This window comes from Topomyia yanbarensis, chromosome 2, assembly GCF_030247195.1.
Source record: "Topomyia yanbarensis strain Yona2022 chromosome 2, ASM3024719v1, whole genome shotgun sequence".
NCBI lineage: Eukaryota > Metazoa > Arthropoda > Insecta > Diptera > Culicidae > Topomyia > Topomyia yanbarensis.
This window is the reverse complement of record NC_080671.1, coordinates 30,266,789-30,286,867: the sequence shown is the minus strand read 5'-3', so window position 1 is coordinate 30,286,867 and position 20,079 is coordinate 30,266,789. Positions and strand designations below refer to the sequence as shown.

General features: G+C 39.1%; 1 protein-coding gene across 1 annotated transcript; it reads right to left on the bottom strand.

The window, feature by feature from the left end:
- Nucleotides 1-938: 938 nt before the first annotated feature.
- On the bottom strand, nucleotides 939-1,514 carry LOC131679383 (uncharacterized). The gene has a single exon (XM_058960094.1). The coding sequence runs from the start codon at nucleotides 1,512-1,514 to the stop codon at nucleotides 939-941; it is 576 nt and encodes a 191-aa protein (XP_058816077.1).
- Nucleotides 1,515-20,079: the final 18,565 nt, after the last annotated feature.

Below are 20,079 nucleotides of genomic sequence, written 5' to 3'. Positions count from 1 at the left end.
GAACTGATCTTTATTTTATTCAAATAATCTTTCAGAGTTATTGTGTTTATGGTTGGTGCGGCTAGTACCGCTTCATGGCTAGTCCTTCTTGGTGCCTGGTGCACCAGGATCGCTGACTAAGCGGGCGTCGGATGACGCCGCTCACCGTTTAGACCGCTACACAATGTTTTGATTTAGGCGAACTCGCCTCGTCGCGTCCTCCGGTTCCTGGATTCTTCTGGCGTTTCGCCTCCATCTCCAAATGATGATGGCAATAATCACTGCCAGCAACAACAGGTCGTCTATGGTGTATCCTGCTGCTTCGTGTATGGATATCTCGTTCTCCACAGTGATATCGGAGCTCGCTTCGAATGGCCACATTGTTGTTGGTTGATGTTGCTATGAATGGCACCGCATTGTTGCGGTACGATCGAAGTAGACTCTAGGGTCAAGTTCAAATTGTTGAGTGCGCATTTCTCACCGACAATGCGCTCGAATCGTTGCTAGGTGGTGCCTGCTCGCTGACAATGCTCGTGAGGGCACATTTTCCGCTGAGCTGGGACTTCTTGTCCAGCATTCCGTCGTTGGGTTCGATTATAGCGAAGTTGGGATTACTGACTTCTCTTCGTATCATGTAGCAACCGATGGGTTTGCATTTGGCTACTTCCATTTTCTTCCCCTTTGGGGCGAAGGCTTAGGCGACCGTCCCGAATGGCTTGAGGTGGAGGGTCTTCTTTGTGTTCTGATATTCGGTTGACTGGCCTTCGTTCGATGCTGATGTCGGTTTCTGGTAATTCGAGTGGTAGTGGAGCCAATAGCCGAACATTGCGCTTGTACACGTTGGGTCCCACGCGAACCGTGGCGACTCGTACGATTCCATCTGCACCCGGATGGGTACTAGTGACTATTCCCATAGGCCACTTTGCTACGGGGTTGTTGTCATCTCCTATGACGACAATTTATCCAATTTCCAAATTAGGCTGTCGTTTGGTCCACTTAGCTACGCAGCGCAGGTGTTGCAAGTATTCATCTTGCCACTTGTTCCAAAATTGCAGGGTTTGACACTGAATGCACTTCCAGCGTATTGAAAGGTTACCGTTTTCGATCAGTTTGATTGGGATGGGTAGAGCCGTCATGGGTCTCCCGATGAGAAAGTGACCAGGGGTTAGCGGCTGTGGCACGCTGGGGTCCGACCAGACCGCGGTTAAAGGACGAGAGTTCATTATCGCCGCAACCTGGTAGAGCACAGTCTTCAACTCCAAAATGTTGAAACAGGCTCCACGGGCTGCTGCGGCAAACAAGCGCTTCTTGACTTTGATATTACCCTTCCAGAACCCTCCAAAGTTGGGGCTCCTAGGTGGAATGAAGGAGAAGTTTATTCCCTTGCCCGCTGCAATTTCAACCAATTTGTTCTGGAAATTCTCATCGTTGTAAATTTTCCGGAGTTCGGTGAGCTCTCTGCTCGCTCCGACGAAGTTTCTTCCGTTATCGGAGTAGATTACCCCTGGCCTGCCGCGCAGCGAAGTAAATCTCATTAATACTGAAATGAACGCATCAGCGGATTGGTTTTCCGCCACTTCTAGATGCACTGTTTTTGTAGAAAAGCATATGAATATGCATACGTATACCGTCATCCTCGTCTTAGACCGTGGGCTTGGTAAAACCTGGCACGGGTCGCATAGATCGACTTCGGTATGTGCAAAGGATAATCGCAGATTTTGCCATGAAATTATTCATGGTCCGCTGAAGGAAGGCAAAGTGCTTTCGCGTTCGTCGAAATGAATTGTGATGAGGATACCTTGCTATTAGGTCCTCGGCTTCGATGGTGATGTTGTCGTTGGCAGAAGAACTAACAGTAGTCATTGGCAAAGCTACGTGTGGCTCGGCGGGTTGGCGATTTTGCAAAACGTATGGGGTGGCATGCAACCATATTTCTCTTTTCATGTTCAGTAATTTTCTCACAGAGATGCCTCTGGAGACTATATCCGCGGGATTCTGATCTGTAGGAATGTAGTGCCAATCTCTGGAATTAGGGACTGGGTCACGTTGATCCTGTTTCGCACATATACTTCGTGGCGGGGAGTGTTCGAGTGGATCCAAGCTAATACGATTTGTGAGTCGCACCAAAAGCAAGAGTTTGTGGCACGAGATGGTACAATTTTGCTGATTCGGGTCGTCAGCTCTGCTAGCAGTTTCGCGCCTAAGAGTTTTTTTTCGTGGAAGTGTGACGTCCTTCAGTGGAGCCACGCGCGATTTTGCACACAATAAATTCATGGATTCTTTTCCTTGCTCATCCCGGGCGTAAGCATAGATCGCACACCCATAGGCCAGTTTGGATGCATCGGAAAACCCGTGCAGTTCCAAGTGCACTGGATTACTAGGAATTACTTGGCGTGGAAGCTCCAAGTCAGACAATTTTGGCAGCGTTTTCTTAAACTGCAGGCATTCATGTAGCGATTGTCGTCCCATTTTAATTTAACTTTCCAAAGTTCTTGGAGAAGAATTTTAGCGGTGATGATTATCTGATTATCCGCGATGCAGCGGAATGTGTCGTCCTTTGGCGACCAAGCAACGCCCAGGGTTTGTATGATGTCATAATCTCCGATTCGTATTTCCTTCTCTAGATCCTCGTTCGACACATCGGCGAGACTGTTGACATCATTGGATGTCCACTTTCGCAGGGGAAAACCTCGCTTCATCAAGGCTGATTCTACAGCTTTTCGTTTTTCCAGTAAGTCGATTGTAGAATCTCCCCCCATCATAAGATTGTCCACGTGCTGAATGGTGTCTGCAATTTCAGGCTGTTCAGGTCGAATTTCCTGTCCGACCTCGTGAAGTGCTCGGCATGCTAGGAATGATGATGCCGCTTCCCCGTATGTTACCGTTTTCAACCGGTATGCTTGAATTTCCTCAGACGGCGATTCCCGCCAAAGGATGCATTGCAACCACGAGTCCTCCTCGTGAATGTTCACCTGACGATACATCTTTGCTATGTCAGCGGTGACTACCTTGTCGTGGCATCGGAAATCCAACAGCAGATCAAATAATTCACGCTGAATCACGGGGCCACTGTGTTGGATATCATTAAGTGATAATTGTGTTGACGTTTTTGCGCTAGCATCAAAAACTTGAGGTGGAATCTGGCTTAATCACACAGGAATCTGGTATGTAGTACCCGATTCGGGAAGTGTCTCTAGGGTGGACAGCTTCCATGTGGTTCATCGATAGATATTCCGCAAGAAATGCTCGATATTGCTCGTAAATTTCTGGGTGATAGGCGTCGCTTTTTTGCCTGTTCGAAAGAATGGCCTGATAACTGAGCCTCGCGCTTTAGGGGTAAGCGTACTACAAATTTTCCATTTGGCCCTATGGTTGTATTTTTTTCAAAAATGGTCTTCGCAAATATTCACGCTGTGGCAGGGCTTCGCTTCCACAGAAGTCACCTCTTCCAGCGTCCAAAATTTCCTGAATAGAACTTGTAGGTTCTCACCGTTGTCATTGGCATCTGGTATCGATTCGACGTTTGGCATCTTTGTTGTATTCGGGTTGGCGGTAACAATCGCCACGGTACCCTGCCGAGGAGCTTGCAAAGAGGCTAATCCGCCAACTAGCCATAATTTGAATGAAGACTCGGGATCCGAGTAAAATTTCCACTGGTTGCTTCCGATAAAATCCAGGGTCTGCTAATTCAATACCTGCTGGGACTTCTATTATTCCATTTATGGTCAATAATGTCTCTTCATACGGTAAGTTGTGGATTAGGGCAGCATCCTCGGTTATGGTTTCGACCTGACTACCGGAATCTAGCAGGCACTTAATTTGGTACCATGCGTTAGCTCCCCTCACTTTTATGGTAGCGGTAGCCAGGAAAACGTAATTGTTATGTAGTCAATTCGAAGTGCTGGTTGAAGTCGTGGCCTGAGTTATCGATCCGTCGGTAATACTCTGCTTTTGATCTAGAGCTTTCTCTGTGCTCTCTAGGTGTAGTAGAGTGTGCACCACATTCTTTGCAATTGACGCTGGAGGAACACTTTTGTGCAGGGTATCCCCACGAAAGACAGTCGCAGCAGCCTCCCAACGTTGTTTGATGGACAACTTGTTGAAAGGGACACAGTAGAAAATGCTGTGCCCTTTGTCGCCACAAGAGAAGCAATTATGCTGTTCCTTTTGGTTTGGAGCCTTTGTGGATGAATCCTTCTTTGGGTTAGCAGTGATGACTGCTGCAATCTTTTGAGGGCGGGGCTTCTGCGATGAATCTTCGAAAATCTGGCAGGCGAGTTGGTTGGCCCGCTTCTTCAACTCGGCCTTGAAATCTATCCATGTGTATATTTTTTGAAGATTCAAGCTCTCTTCGAGCTTGGATAAAGTTGAAGCGTCTACCTTACCTTTGACGGTTGCGATAATTAATCCGTTTGCGATGCAATCCAATACGTGGTTGCGCCCTCCGTTGATTTGATGAGCGGCATGGACTGTGGTGTCCACCGCATCAATTAGTGCCAATATTCCCTTGCACTGGGATTTGTCATGTTCTTCACTCGCAGTAGTTTTGTGAAATAGCCTTCGAAGCCTATTCTGCGTTTGCAGAAACGCGCCTCTAACTTTTGCCAGGCGTCGGCAAAGAAACTTCCTGAATTTTCAACATTCATTGTATTTACCTGAGAAAACGGATACAGGAATTACATGACCTTTCAGTTGGTCTGGAGCGTTATTATCTGACCGAAAAAGGTTGTTGTCGTGTCCTTCAAGTTCTGTCGTAGACGGATGAGTGTCGGTGACGGAATCGACCTGATTACGTCTGTTGGCAGGCTGCAATAGTGGATCAAACTAAGGGCGCGCAGTATCTCGACTAGCTTAGGGAGGACATATACCCTCACTAGCTTTACTTGATCGGGAAAGATCGCCGCCCTAACATCCAAGTTCCGTGACAATACCCTATTGTAAGTAATAATAATAATAATAAACTACCTACTTATTTTTAAAAATTTTAAAACCAGTTAGGGCCGTTGATTTGATAGCACTTCTGAAAGGGTAATTTTTCTTGGAAATTCTACGGTAGGAGATAGTTTTTCAAATTGCCCCTGATCACTAGCACGGAGCCGCGCCAAATAAATTAAGCAGTCAGTCCACGAAGGCGGTTACCAGGCCCGACGAGAGGGGGGGTCAGGCAGGGAAACTACCCTGGGGCCCAGATCTATCTTGGGGGCCCGCAATTTTTCCTCTAAATAAAACTGGATGAAGAGTGTTAAAAATTTAAAAAGAATCATGCGAGACAAACATTAATTGCAATATTCTTATATTAATTATCCCCATTGAAAAATGTGTTGATAGAGGTGTATTGAAAAAATTCCCGAAATTTGAACTATTATTGTGAATATTTTTAAAAAATATCTTTCGATGAATAAATTGAAGGTTTTAATTCCTCTTCCCCAAAAAGAATTTTGCGGTATGCACAATTAAACCAGATTGATTCTTTACAAACATAGCAACAAAATATATTTTGTTACTATATAGTAGAAAATGTTGGAATATCAGAAATAAATAAATTACGTTTAATCAACAAAACTATTATATTGAAATAACATGCAAAACTAGATTGGTCAACCAAAATATCCATTGAAACAATTTGGCATGTTCTGTATCTGAGCTTCTCGAAAAACGACATAATTTGCAAGTATAGCAAAAACTTTCCACTCACTACTTCAAAAGGACTGACATTGTTAGGTTGAAAGAATGAAAGATAAATCTATGAAACTCTTATTATCGTAAACTGTAAAATGAACATAAATAAGTATTTTTCATAACATTTTTTCGCTATTAACTGTTGCGAGAAACCAAGATTAAAAGTGTGTCTGTGATCTGAAATCTTTTGGCAGCAAATTGTTTAATCTTTACACCCGAAATAAAAGTCTCTTGTAATAATTGCAAGCTACAATCACTTGCAAATAATGTTAGCATCGCTTGAAATTTTGCAGTTAAAGCCACTTGCAATTTTTGCAAGCATATAAAAACACTTCATCTCTTGCTATTCCTAAATACGTTTCTTCAACACAACTATCAAAGGACTGCCACCACATTCACAAGCCTATGCTTGTTTTATATCAACGCACGCCAAGTTTTTATTTACTGTCGGCTTTTATTCACTCCTCACCAACACCATTAAACGCAATATTGTGGCTCATTTATTACACACGAGACAGATTCGAATTGCGGATGTGCTGATAGTATGAGTTTTACCGCTCTGTTCTCATGTGCAAGAACAGAACAGCGCTAATATTCAATGGTGCGAGGCGCATGAGCATGAGTTCAAATGTTGGTGTGTCCGCTGCTTTTTCATTAATCGTGAAATTGTCCAAGTGTTTATATATGACTTTTATCCAGTAATAATTATCTGATAGCATGGTTGGATGGATAAAGTATTGGTTATTAATCTGCCTATGTGGTCAGCTTTTCAATGCCAGCAGTCTTTTTTGCCTAACGCGTGTTGGTCACCAATACACATATATCGCTAATACATAGGCAAAATTCGTTTTTGCTGTTCTTGCATTGTATGCAGGGAAGCTTCTTGCAATTTTTTCACATTACCAGATCGCTTGCAATTTAAGCTAACGATCGTTACAGTAATGCAAGTGATTCTTTCCGGGTTTGTTTTGGATGTACGAATAATAACAGGTGCAATATTCATAAAGATTCATGCAGTATACACTAATTGTGAATGGTCCTGCTCCAAGTTCTGAGCCAAAATACTGAATTCACCGAAATCAATAGAACGTAGTAGGAGAACCTAAGCGTAGAATTGCGTCCACGGATGTTCAAGAACTCTGGACTAGATACCGAGAACAGAGGAGGAAGGTGCGTTACATCCAATCCATCGATGATATGGCCAAAATGCACGACACCAACTACAGTGCCAGTAAACATCGAAACCGGCACTTGAAGAAGAATTTAGTGGTCAAAAAGTGTCCAAGGCTTCGTTACGATTGTGTTACGACGAATTCTAATGAGTGTATTTGGACGAAGAAACCTACTTAAAATTAAACTTTAAGCAACTTAACGGTAAATGTTTATACATTGCGATTGAGCTTGGTGATGTCCCTTAGGGCATTGCAAAAAAAACTTTTTTTTGAATTCTCAAAGGCCCCCCCCCCTCTCATATTGTGACAAATGTCAAAGTAAGCTCAGATGCCAAATTTCACATCATTTGGACAATTTTAGACCCCCGCCCACTTCGCTTGAAATTTTTTGAAATTGGTGCTATGGGAAAATATGGAGGAAAAATACATTAAATGCTACAACTTTTGAAGTAGCAATCAGAAAATTAAAATTTATACCTCTTTTGGAAGGAAATAATCTTAGTATTTGAATGGAGATATATTTGTTTCTAGAAAAATACGAGAAAGTGGGGTACTGGGTCACTTTGACCCCAAAATCCCCTATTTTTAATGATTTTTCTGCTCCGTGATGCAAATCATACATATTTTGTAGTTTTTCTAATGTGAAAAAATCTCAGGGGGGTTATAGGGCTTTTTGTCAGTCATATTAAATTTTATCATTTTCTCATGCATATATCTCTATTATTCTTCAATCAATTTTCATAAAATGTAACTTATTGAACGTGTAAAATTCTGAGGAATAAAACAAAAATAAAAACGTTAAAGGTAAAATTCAGAAACATCAAACTTTTTGATATTTACTCTACAAATCTCATTTTTTTCATTATTTGTTATAATACCTCAACTTCCCCTATTTTTCCAGGAATGGAACTTTTCTCATGTGATTCCTAAGCATATTTTACACTAAAAGTAGTAAATTAAATAAGAATTTTGTTGTTAAATGGAGTTAATATGTGCGATTTTATGATAAAAAAGTGAAATCGACACTATATGTCAGATAATTTGATGATCCTGAATTTTACCGGTAACGAATCTATTTTTGTAATAATCCTAAGGATTTTCCACGTTCAACAAGGTATAGTTTATGAAAATTGAGTGAAAAATAATAGAGATATATTCACGAGAAAATGATGAAGGTTAAAATTAATGTCAAAAGGCCATTTAACCCCAACTTCTCGTATTCGGACTAAGGTCAAAAGAGTTCCGTTAGATTTCTGAGATTTTTTCACATTAGAAAAACTACAAAATATATATAATTTTCATCACGGAGCAGAAAAATCATTAAAAATAGGGGATTTTGGGGTCAAAGTGACCCAGTACCCCACTTTCTCGTATTTTTCTAGAAACAAATATATCTCCATTCAAATACTAAGATTATTTACTTCCAAAAGAGGTATAAATTTTAATTTTCTGATTGCTACTTCAAAAGTTGTAGCATTTAATGTATTTTTCCTCCATATTTTCCCATAGCACCAATTTCAAAAAATTTCAAGCGAAGTGGGCGGGGGTCTAAAATTGTCCAAATGATGTGAAATTTGGCATCTGAGCTTACTTTGACATTTGTCATAATATGAGAGGGGGGGCCTTTGAGAATTCAAAAAAAAGTTTTTTTTTGCAATGCCCTAATGTCCCTGGTAGATATAATTAAGAATGAATCTGTATAAACCATTTAATAAACGAAGAAAAAGTTTCAGATTAAACTAAGATGTGCAGCTATGTAGCAAATAGGAAGCTGGTCAGTTTATGGTCTTATTAGAGAAGTTCAAACTTCAACTTGAATTCGCATAATTTTTGATTCACTAAACAAGACTTGGGCTTCACCAAGATTTAAAGCGAACTGACCTAACAAGGTTCGCTATACAGTCTGTTTCTTTCCAACAGTCTATTTTCTGCGTAGGCTCGAGCCAGGGTAAAGCGAACGACAAAAACAGTAATATGTGTCTTGTGTGCATTTTTAAAGAACGTTTATTCTTGCACGATGAGTTTAGGCAAGGGGTTTCCAACAGCGTTGATTACATGTCACTCACGAAAAAAATTACCTAGATTATTTCATGGTTTTAAAGATTATTCTTTGGAAAGTCCGATTAATAATTGATTACACGATTACTGTAAAATTCCTCAATTACTCTAGATTACTTGGAATCAAAGTGAATGCCTGTTGGAATTACTTCAGATTATTCGATTATTTTTAGTGGAATCTGCTCATCGCTATTTTATTAGATAATCCATTTAACCATTCTAGTTCTGCTGCATCATTTTTAGTTTAAAAGCCACAACGTATGTGAACTGACAAAAAATCAAAACGACAATTCGGATAAATAAGAAACTGTTGTTTGCTTGTTTATTGATCATTTCTTATACACAATCTTCAACAACTAATAATTAAATGATTTTCTTGTGTTGATTGCAAGGGAAATTCAAATGACCTATGCTCACAAAGAGAAAAACACATCAGTCTTTTTGGATATCGAGGGGCTGCATCAGCATGCAGGCCCGTAGCGTGCGGTTGGCCCGCGTCAAGGGCGCCAACCTTAGAGGGGCACTGAAATCTTGATCTGTGTTATAAAATAAGTGAAGATAAATCATAAATTATTGCTCGAAATGAAAAGACCGAGGAATAATTTATGATTTATCTCCTTAATGCTGTAGAAAAGATCTTTTATCATCGTGAAGATTTGACTCCATCCCGTACCGTGAAAATTGAAGTCTCCTCAGTGCCGCTAGAAGTTACCCAAAATCATAACGTTCTCGGCAACTATCCTAGACCCAACCAATCCTGCACTAAAATGCAACTCTGATTGAAATGTTTGGGATTTTTGTTGTTCCTGATGTACAGAACAGCAGAAACAGTCACAGATGTCCCCACAAGGGGATCGTTTTCTTGCATTTAATGCAAAACATGACGCGCGGTATGAACACGCAGACGAACCTTGTCGAAGAACATTTGCTTAGACAACACAATCGCAGACGTGATACGAGTTTGGAGGGGCATACAATTTCATCCCATCCTGTGATTCAAAATCTCACTCACTGGAGAAAGGGGTCCTTGAAAAAGCCAACCCTATTCACCCCATGCAAGATTAGATCGATTCAGTAACCCCACCGTCGATCTCAACTATATGAACAGACATGTGGACACGGTAGTCCTTCAGATAAAACTTGTCGTTTGTAATGTCAGTTGCTTGCTTTAGATAGGAGATCACTATTCTGAATTTATGTGGTAAAACATTCTGTAGCGGCTGAATTTTTTTCGAAAGCTTTGGAGTACTTATCTTTGATCCGAAAGAAGATCAGACATGGCACGACCTAGTTTAATACGTATGATTTTTTAAACCAGAATCGGACTCTCTTCGATGGTGAATCTTGTTCGACATCCATTTATCCCACTGTCTTTTTTAGGAGAATTCATTTATACGCGGGCCTAGATCCCAGCGAAAAGTGAAAACTTGAAGAATAGGAACGGTGGGACAGAAATTACGGGAGATACTAGAAATTTAAAAACGAGTCAGGGGATAATAAAGCAAATGTGTGATCACCTATCGTTTCTCGATGTATGGCTGGATGCTAATTCGTGTTAATTCCAATCTAATAATATGCACCGTACTCGTCAATTGACTAACCAGTTCACAGCTCCTAAAAATTGTCTTCTCAGTATACTGGTCTTGATATACAGTATCCTGAATAAATGCCCCGCCCGTTGCCATCAAACACCCACCGTCAACTGATTCCACACATGAACAGTTCAAGTTTTGTGCGATAATTTACATAAAATGAACGATAGTCAAACACGAACGATTTGCGATCGAATCTTTTAGATATCGAGTTTTTCGGCGTTGTTAGAGGTTTCCAGACATTGGAAATAAATGAAACGGTTGGTGAAGGAACAAATATTCAAATAAATTTTTCGGATTGTTGTATGATAGAGGCGAATTGTATTCCTAAATCGCTTGCTCAGTTGACCGATCCGCACGTATAGTCTCCCGAAAAAATTCGTCCGTTACCTTTAAACATCTAACGATAACTGATTTTACGAAGTCTCCTAAAAAAACGCCTCGTCAATCGCATTCAACCACTTGACTACGAATGATATTGCAAATAAAACCTGCAAAGTTCTCTTGGTGCTCTATATTGATGTCTACCCGGTTAGATTGCCACAACGTTGAACAATTTCCCACCAAGGACGCTAGTCTTGGGAGAGCACTGAAAATTTTATTTGTTTCATTGACTAAGTGTAGATAAGTCACTAAATAAGTCCGGATATGTGTGCAATTTCCAAGTGCACACTAAATTATTACTCGAAAGTCGAACTGAAAGGGGCGCAAAACTGAGACTCTGCCAAGGGCGCAAGATAACCACGCTACGGCTCTGTCAGCATGGTCTTTCACCGATATTAAACAACTTGCTATTTTTCGCATGACGATTCACAAACATCACAATTTGGCAAGTGGGTCTTCTTCAGGATTCATATCATAGCCCCCTTTTGTACAATTTGTTTGTAAATAATGACGATTAATGTTTTGTAATTTTTTGCACGGATCCATTTTTTCGTACATTAACAAGAATATGGTAAGGTGCTCTAATGTGTCCAAGCTCGACGGCATATTCATTCAAAATTTTACTGCTCTACCGTTTATATCTTAGAATTAGCCGCAATTTAGTATATCCTTGGGATCGTTGTTTTATCTGAAAAACCATTCCAGATTACCTTAGTTTGTGTCCCTTCCAACTACTCCATTCCAGGCTGAGAAGGCGCAAACTCTAGATTCACCTTAGCTAGAGAGAGCGCATTAGAACGGGGTTTGGAGCTTGTCACGACGGGATATCACGACATTGAATGTGTTGTCTGGTCATGAGATGAGTATTGTCGTGCCAGATCCTAACTAAACGATTTCTTTTGGGTACTGGGTATGCTGGAGATAAATATCCAAAATTTAGTATTACTTTTTTTTTCTAACATTGTTTGATCTCTACTACGAGTTTCTTAGAAAATCTAATGTTGCACTATCGAAAAGCAAATGCTAATAACGGTGCGAGTTTGCGTTCATCCTCTCCCTGCCATCGATGTCCGCTATCTCTTCTCTGTCTCTAATATGAACTCTACCACTCCCTTTGTGAATGTCGCTTTTGTGAATGACTCCGTTGTCAAGGTATTTCAAAAGAAAATAAAATGTTTTCAAAGTCTTCAAAAATGCTCCGAATTGCCTTCCTTATTGTAAATGAAGTTCAGTCAATATCTTAGACCTAAGGAAATTCAATTAAAAACTTTTGTATATTATCAATATTCCTAGTTTTGGAATGGCCATTGAATTAAAATAAAAAATAATCTCAGGTTTAAAAAAAATATTGAAGCTGTAGTACCTTAGATTTAAAAACATTAAATTGTAAAGCAATAAAATGTTGGCACCGTCAAGCTAACATAGACGTGGCAGTTAAAATAAACAATCTAAATATAAAAATGAATCACTACGAAAGAACCCAAATAAATACTTCATTTGCTTCAGAAGGCAACAGTTAATGTGCTGCCGTTTGTGTTCATTGTTGCCTTGTTCCCAAATCATTGTCAAGAGTTGAACTTATCTTGAAAAAATATATGATACCTTGAAAATCTAATCTCATACATATCTGCAACGATGTAATATACTGCATTTTGAAATAAAGCAGGATTCATGATGAACGCAAGAGTATCTAGAAGATTCAATATTTTGCAATGTCGTCCCCTAACGCGACATTTAGACTTCTGTATTTTGTGGTTTCCAAACACCACGGAATTGTTGCGGATTTCTTCGACGACGAGTTATTAAAAGCAGCATCAGGCATGCAAACGTTTTCCTCCTAAATTAGAATAAGTCTAGGAAGAATCGAAATTCACGGATTATTTTCTTCCTAAAATTTAAGTGGAATAGGTCAATAGATAAAAAAGGCCGAAAAGTCGTCTGTAAAAATGAGAATAAATGGTTTGTCAAATGCATGTAACATTTTGTGGAGGGGAAGTTAGCTAAACTGAACTTAACGAATTTAAACTGAATAAAAAATATCAAAGATATTATTTCGTAACGTGCTTACCAAGAGTGAAAATATATCTAATAGAGGGTAAAACCTAAGCCATTTTTGGGATGACGATTGTGTGACAAATGCCAAAATCTAAAAATATTCTAAATCGAAAAACACAACGGGGAATGCATGTCAGACTGATCCAGTAACATTTAATACAAAATCTTTTTTTGAAAGTAGGCAAATCCTGCTTCTTATTCACATTATTATATGATCCAGTTTATCATTAATCCCTTTTTGTCGATGATATTTAAAAAACTAAAATGTTTAAACACCCGTTTTGGTATTCGCCGATAAAGGATATCGCTAACGGGCGTAGTTTACTTTACAGAACCCAAGAGTACCTTGTAGCCGGCAATGAGGATCGTTATACCTCGTTAGTTATTACTCGAGTTTGTGGCCCAATCATTTTGATATATTCTGAAATACAGGTTTTGACTGAAATTTAAGTATATGAGAGTGTTATCAAACCACTAGTAAAATATCTTGTGAAATTCATATGTGGAATAACTGAAAAAATATTTAAAAAATGAGAGTTAATAGGTGAAAATCGAAATAAAATTGGTCTTGCACACACCTAGAAAAAATAGTGTAAATTTACGTCTCCTGACCATGACATATACGAGCATCAAAAATGACTTAGTTTTACGTTTGATTTTAATTTTACATGACGTTTAATTTCGTAAATCATGTAAAATTACTCCACATACAGCGTTTGTTCTGAATGGTAGGAAGTGTAATTTTATGTCATTGCGCATGTAAAGTATATGTAGCCTGTAAAATTAAACGGAACAAGGTAATGTTTCGTCATTTCGTGAATTACTAGTTGTTGAATTGTGTCATGTTTGCAATTACGTCAACGATAAAATTCAGATTTTTTTGGTGCGCAGTTTCGAATTATTTTACGGTTACTTTATGATTAATTGATTACATTGTACCTATGGTGGATTACGTGAATTATTTTAGCAATTATTATTGATTACCAATGTAATTAAAGGATTACCGAATTATTTAGAAAAATCAAAGTAATCTTTGATTAAATCTCACTATGTTGGCTTGTTGGAAACCCCTTGAGTTTAGGTATCTTTGTTTTTTGGCGGTTTCACCGTATAATAAACTTATAAACTTAGATATAGATTTATCCTTGAATGCTTCATTTTGAAGATAGCATTAAATCGTTGAAATTTTCGTTTTTTACCCCGAAATTGACATCACGAAAGTTAGTGCCTGACACTTTAAAGAATAAACCGAAGTAACCAATATTCAGATACATATAGTCCGTTTAAATATATAGATAAATAGACTCATAACCCTATGTTACGGTGATAAGTCCGTTAGTTTGTGAATTATATTAAGAACCTACACCTAATCCCATTCAAATAAGATTCAAATAAGAAGTCGTCTAGAGTAGGGCCCGTCAGTAATTCAAGCCCCGGGGCCCGGTGCGGCTCTCGACGGCCCTGGCGGTTACATCCTAATGATCGTTTGTTTTATTTACATTATAGAGGTATTAATTTTAAAATCATTCGCCTCTTCGGGTTAGAAAAATCTCTTAAGAAAAATCTCTAACCGTATGTGCGGGGTTGGGATTCGAACTCAGGCGAGTTGCGTACAAAGCAAACGATTTACCAACTACGCTATGCCCGCCCCAGACCCCTAATGATCGTCTTCTCATCCAGTGTATTGAAAGGTAAGGTGTAAGTCACGACAAAAACAGTAAGAGATTAGGTGTCTACAGTATTTTTTTTGGAAAGCTATTATAAACAACTTTGTTGAAGGTATCTTTTAAGGCTTTATGTTGTTTCAAAATGCTCATTCTAAATCTACTGCATAGTACGGCTTACGATGTTTTTTTTTTAATCTCGCAAATATAGGAAAAAATGTAACTTCACAGGGGCTGTTGAAAGGAAATAAGGTTGGTAATTTTGATTTATTCTGCTACTATGCGATTATTATTCTTAGATTGCCGGTGGAAGGAAGACTACCCTACTGACTGCTTGTCGAATATCCAAACAGTGATACGCGCTGTTGTAGCTTTTATTTTTCATTCAAGTACAGTCTATCAAACTGAATTTGTTATTTTAAACCTTCTGAATATCACAATTCCAACAGTCTTCAAAACCAATTCAGAAATAAATTCTTTACTCTTCCTTCGAATAATAAAAACATCTCAACCTTCACGCTTTGTTGATCTATGATTCAGTCTCACAATTGAACCACTCCTTTTTCAATTCCCTATATCAGCTCCCCATCCAGGATCAAGTCAAGTAAACCAATTTATTTAGGGATAACAGACTAAGACTAAGAAAAGATGGAAGATACTTGTAGTACTATTTGCAATGTTTTGATTTGTTTTCCACTCAAGTTTTATTCGATTTTTTACTTTCCTAGGCTACCGGGGCGAGGCGAACGTTTCTGTCTTCTGTAAAAAATGAAATGTGAATATTTTTTTAACTGCTTTGTTGTAGGTCTCCGCTTTATATCAAAATCTGCTCACATTCGCTCATTAGCCTATAATTGATTGCAGCAATTAGACCTAATGCGAACAAACCATCCCGAATTCGACATGCTAATAGCCATCATAAAACTCCTCCAATTTGCATTCTGCGAAAGAATCCAAATTCCGTTATTCATAACTCGGAAGAAATCGTAAACCAGAAGTATCCTTTGTGCATGCGATTTTTCTTTCGCTCCCCCCCCCCCCCCCCCCTCCGAACTACTAAATATAGCAACTGAGCCGGCTCAGGAATCTCTTCATAGCAACATTTTATGCTCGATAAAATTTAAGGCAAAAATCATAAACATTCGCTAATGGGAGTTTTACAGCCCGGCGTGCCAGGAAAAGAAAGCCTGATGGAAGTCCTGGGATTAGCACCCGGTTGGACGATAAGGCCTGTCGACTTCCGGTCGGATTCGTGAAGCGTCGAATTCACCATTCGGCATGTTTCATTCATTACTAAGTAGCATTGCGTGGAACAAATTTACACTCGTACAGCCCCGGTCCCTACCATCGCGTGTCGATTGACCGGTGAAATCTTTATTAAAATTTAATCAAATTAGGTCGTTTAAAGTTTGAAGCCACTGAGTTGACGCTGGCGGATAATTACCATGTAATTAAATTTTCCATTCAGGATCTTAACCCGTTTTTCATTCCCTTCGGCTAAATCAATAAGGGTATGGATCACCCTTTCCATCAGAACCCCCAGTCGGACGGTCGAATAGCGACCAAAGTAAAATTGACGATTACAGGTTGGCCTGTAGGAAAAGAGTTCTTTGTGCATTGGTAGCCGGTCGACACGTAAAAGGGATGGAAAAGTTTCCGGAAACGAACCGGGTTAGGTGCAGGTGGAACATATCCGACTGCACACTATGTAACTGGATCCTGCTTCTTTGTTTGTCTTTCATCAAAACCGGTTGCTGACGGTAGTAGCTTCGGACGGGATTGACATTCAAAAGGATTTCTTTTATTCGTTCTCATGAATCGCTGGTGAGTGACAGGTGACCTAATTGAGCGAAAGTAAGCTGAATATGATGGTTAATTGGTTACTGTTTGTCAATATCAATTGGAGGGCTTCAAGTTCTCGATATCAAATTGCTTTTCATGACGGCAATTGAAACTTATTTAATAAAGATAAAACTGTTAATAAAGTTGATTGTAATCGCTTAAAACTTTTAAGATATTCCTTTTATAGTCGAGCCGAAACAAACCAAAAAGTTAATCCACTTCCAACATATCACCAACCGCAACAAAAAAGCCGAACTCATTTATGGCACAACTTAACCATGTAATTTAATACTTATCGAAACGAAAAGGGCAAACCCATCCGAATCAGCCGAGGAGTGGTCCGGTGTAACATGAATTTAATCGGTCATAACGATTACCTATTTACGACTATTGCTTGTCGGCACAAGGCACCCGGGTCCCTCTGAATTCGAAGGGGGGCGGAGGGACTCCGATAGTAATCTATGCTAAGTTACGACATAATCGAGCGAGTGGGGAAACGAAAAGTTTCATCGCCACCAATCCCTCTCGCAATCGATTGGTACGAACAGGCAATGCGAACAAATTTGCCACTGACTGCTCCGGAAGTTATCCGGATCCAGCAAAGTGGAAACAATCAAATCAATTATCAATTTAATGATCATTGGTCACGCTTGAGCTGTCGAGCGTAAGTGGCGCCAATTTGAAGGGGGAAAAGATTTTTCATTGATATTGTTGTGGAAAGATGTACGGAAAGTGCGTTCGACTTATGATAGCAGAATCCTTCGTTTGATTCCGAGCTGTTGCTTTGAAAATATTCAAATTCGGATTCTGTTGTTCATTTAATTGGGAACGTTATTGACTTGGAGTTGGATGGTTTTTTTCATTTTCAATTTCTCTTACATCATTGTTCTTTCATTCTTTGTTCTTTGCTTTTTGCTCTGTGCTCTTTGCTCTTTGCTCTTTGCTCTGTGTTCTTTGCTCTGTGCTCTTGCTCTTTGCTTTTTGCTCTCTTTTCTTTGTTCTTTGTTCTTTACTCTTTGTTCTTTCGTTCTTTACTTTTGGTCTTCGCTTTTTATCCTTTGCTCTTTCGTTCTTTCGTTCTTTACTTTTGGTCTTTGCTTTTTATCCTTTGCTCTTTCGTTCTTTCGTTCTTTCGCTCTTTCGTTCTTTCGTTCTTTCGTTCTTTCGTCCTTTCGTTCTTTCGTTCTTTCGTTCTTTCGTTCTTTCGTTCTTTCGTTCTTTAGTTCTTTCGTTCTTTCGTTCTTTCGTTCTTTCGTTCTTTCGTTCTTTCGTTCTTTCGTTCTTTCGTTCTTTCGTTCTTTCGTTCTTTCGTTCTTTCGTTCTTTCGTTCTTTCGTTCTTTCGTTCTTTCGTTCTTTCGTTCTTTCGTTCTTTCGTTCTTTCGTTCTTTCGTTCTTTCGTTCTTTCGTTCTTTCGTTCTTTCGTTCTTTCGTTCTTTCGTTCTTTCGTTCTTTCGTTCTTTCGTTCTTTCGTTCTTTCGTTCTTTCGTTCTTTCGTTCTTTCGTTCTTTCGTTCTTTCGTTCTTTCGTTCTTTCGTTCTTTCGTTCTTTCGTTCTTTCGTTCTTTCGTTCTTTCGTTCTTTCGTTCTTTCGTTCTTTCGTTCTTTCGTTCTTTCGTTCTTTCGTTCTTTCGTTCTTTCGTTCTTTCGTTCTTTCGTTCTTTCGTTCTTTCGTTCTTTCGTTCTTTCGTTCTTTCGTTCTTTCGTTCTTTCGTTCTTTCGTTCTTTCGTTCTTTCGTTCTTTCGTTCTTTCGTTCTTTCGTTCTTTCGTTCTTTCGTTCTTTCGTTCTTTCGTTCTTTCGTTCTTTCGTTCTTTCGTTCTTTCATTCTTTCGTTCTTTCGTTCTTTCGTTCTTTCGTTCTTTCGTTCTTTCGTTCTTTCGTTCTTTCGTTCTTTCGTTCTTTCGTTCTTTCGTTCTTTCGTTCTTTCGTTCTTTCGTTCTTTCGTTCTTTCGTTCTTTCGTTCTTTCGTTCTTTCGTTCTTTCGTTCTTTCGTTCTTTCGTTCTTTCGTTCTTTCGTTCTTTCGTTCTTTCGTTCTTTCGTTCTTTCGTTCTTTCGTTCTTTCGTTCTTTCGTTCTTTCGTTCTTTCGTTCTTTCGTTCTTTCGTTCTTTCGTTCTTTCGTTCTTTCGTTCTTTCGTTCTTTCGTTCTTTCGTTCTTTCGTTCTTTCGTTCTTTCGTTCTTTCGTTCTTTCGTTCTTTCGTTCTTTCGTTCTTTCGTTCTTTCGTTCTTTCGTTCTTTCGTTCTTTCGTTCTTTCGTTCTTTCGTTCTTTCGTTCTTTCGTTCTTTCGTTCTTTCGTTCTTTCGTTCTTTCGTTCTTTCGTTCTTTCGTTCTTTCGTTCTTTCGTTCTTTCGTTCTTTCGTTCTTTCGTTCTTTCGTTCTTTCGTTCTTTCGTTCTTTCGTTCTTTCGTTCTTTCGTTCTTTCGTTCTTTCGTTCTTTCGTTCTTTCGTTCTTTCGTTCTTTCGTTCTTTCGTTCTTTCGTTCTTTCGTTCTTTCGTTCTTTCGTTCTTTCGTTCTTTCGTTCTTTCGTTCTTTCGTTCTTTCGTTCTTTCGTTCTTTCGTTCTTTCGTTCTTTCGTTCTTTCGTTCTTTCGTTCTTTCGTTCTTTCGTTCTTTCGTTCTTTCGTTCTTTCGTTCTTTCGTTCTTTCGTTCTTTCGTTCTTTCGTTCTTTCGTTCTTTCGTTCTTTCGTTCTTTCGTTCTTTCGTTCTTTCGTTCTTTCGTTCTTTCGTTCTTTCGTTCTTTCGTTCTTTCGTTCTTTCGTTCTTTCGTTCTTTCGTTCTTTCGTTCTTTCGTTCTTTCGTTCTTTCGTTCTTTCGTTCTTTCGTTCTTTCGTTCTTTCGTTCTTTCGTTCTTTCGTTCTTTCGTTCTTTCGTTCTTTCGTTCTTTCGTTCTTTCGTTCTTTCGTTCTTTCGTTCTTTCGTTCTTTCGTTCTTTCGTTCTTTCGTTCTTTCGTTCTTTCGTTTTTTGTTCTTTGTTCTTTCTATGTTCGTTGGTGTAATAACAATGGCCACTGTCGATATCTACTTTCAGATTCCAAACAATTATAGTAAAATAGTTTTATTTCTTTTTTCTTATTACATGGACTTATTAATTTTTCTCAATGAAAATGAAACAGCAAATTTTACCATTTTTACACGTAACGTTTCGGCTTACTATTCTTCAGCCATCGTCGGACGCCTGCAAACATTTAATTAGCATTAACGTTAACTGTTAGGCTTTGCAGTCTAATGTTTAAGCAAAAACAAACTATTTTGTCCTCATCCGATGTTTCGGTCCATTTTTTACCTTTTTCAAGGATTCGATAAATGTTGTTTTGTTGTCAGATCTGTTGTTGTACAACAATCGATTGTCATATGGTTTTTCAGGATCATCTGTTCCGATCGTGTAAAGTCTTATCGGAATCGAAACGCTCGTCTTTTTCCTCTGAATTCGGTTCAGTCAATATCTTTCAACTAACTGCTGACTTTTGCAAAAAAATCAACTTTTTTTTTGCAAAAGTTAGACAAAGACAATTTACCATTAACTCACATAAACTTATATCACGCATCTCCATTCACTCGTACTATCGTTCACACTCCACCGCTAGGCGGGCGACCACTCTTCGACCGTTTGTGTTCCTCACTATTCCAGCACTGTCGAAGCTTGGTGACCAGAC

Excerpts from the sequence above, each read along its gene's own strand:
- LOC131679383 (XM_058960094.1), bottom strand. The coding sequence starts at position 1,514 with ATGAGATTTACTTCGCTGCGCGGCAGGCCAGGGGTAATCTACTCCGAT.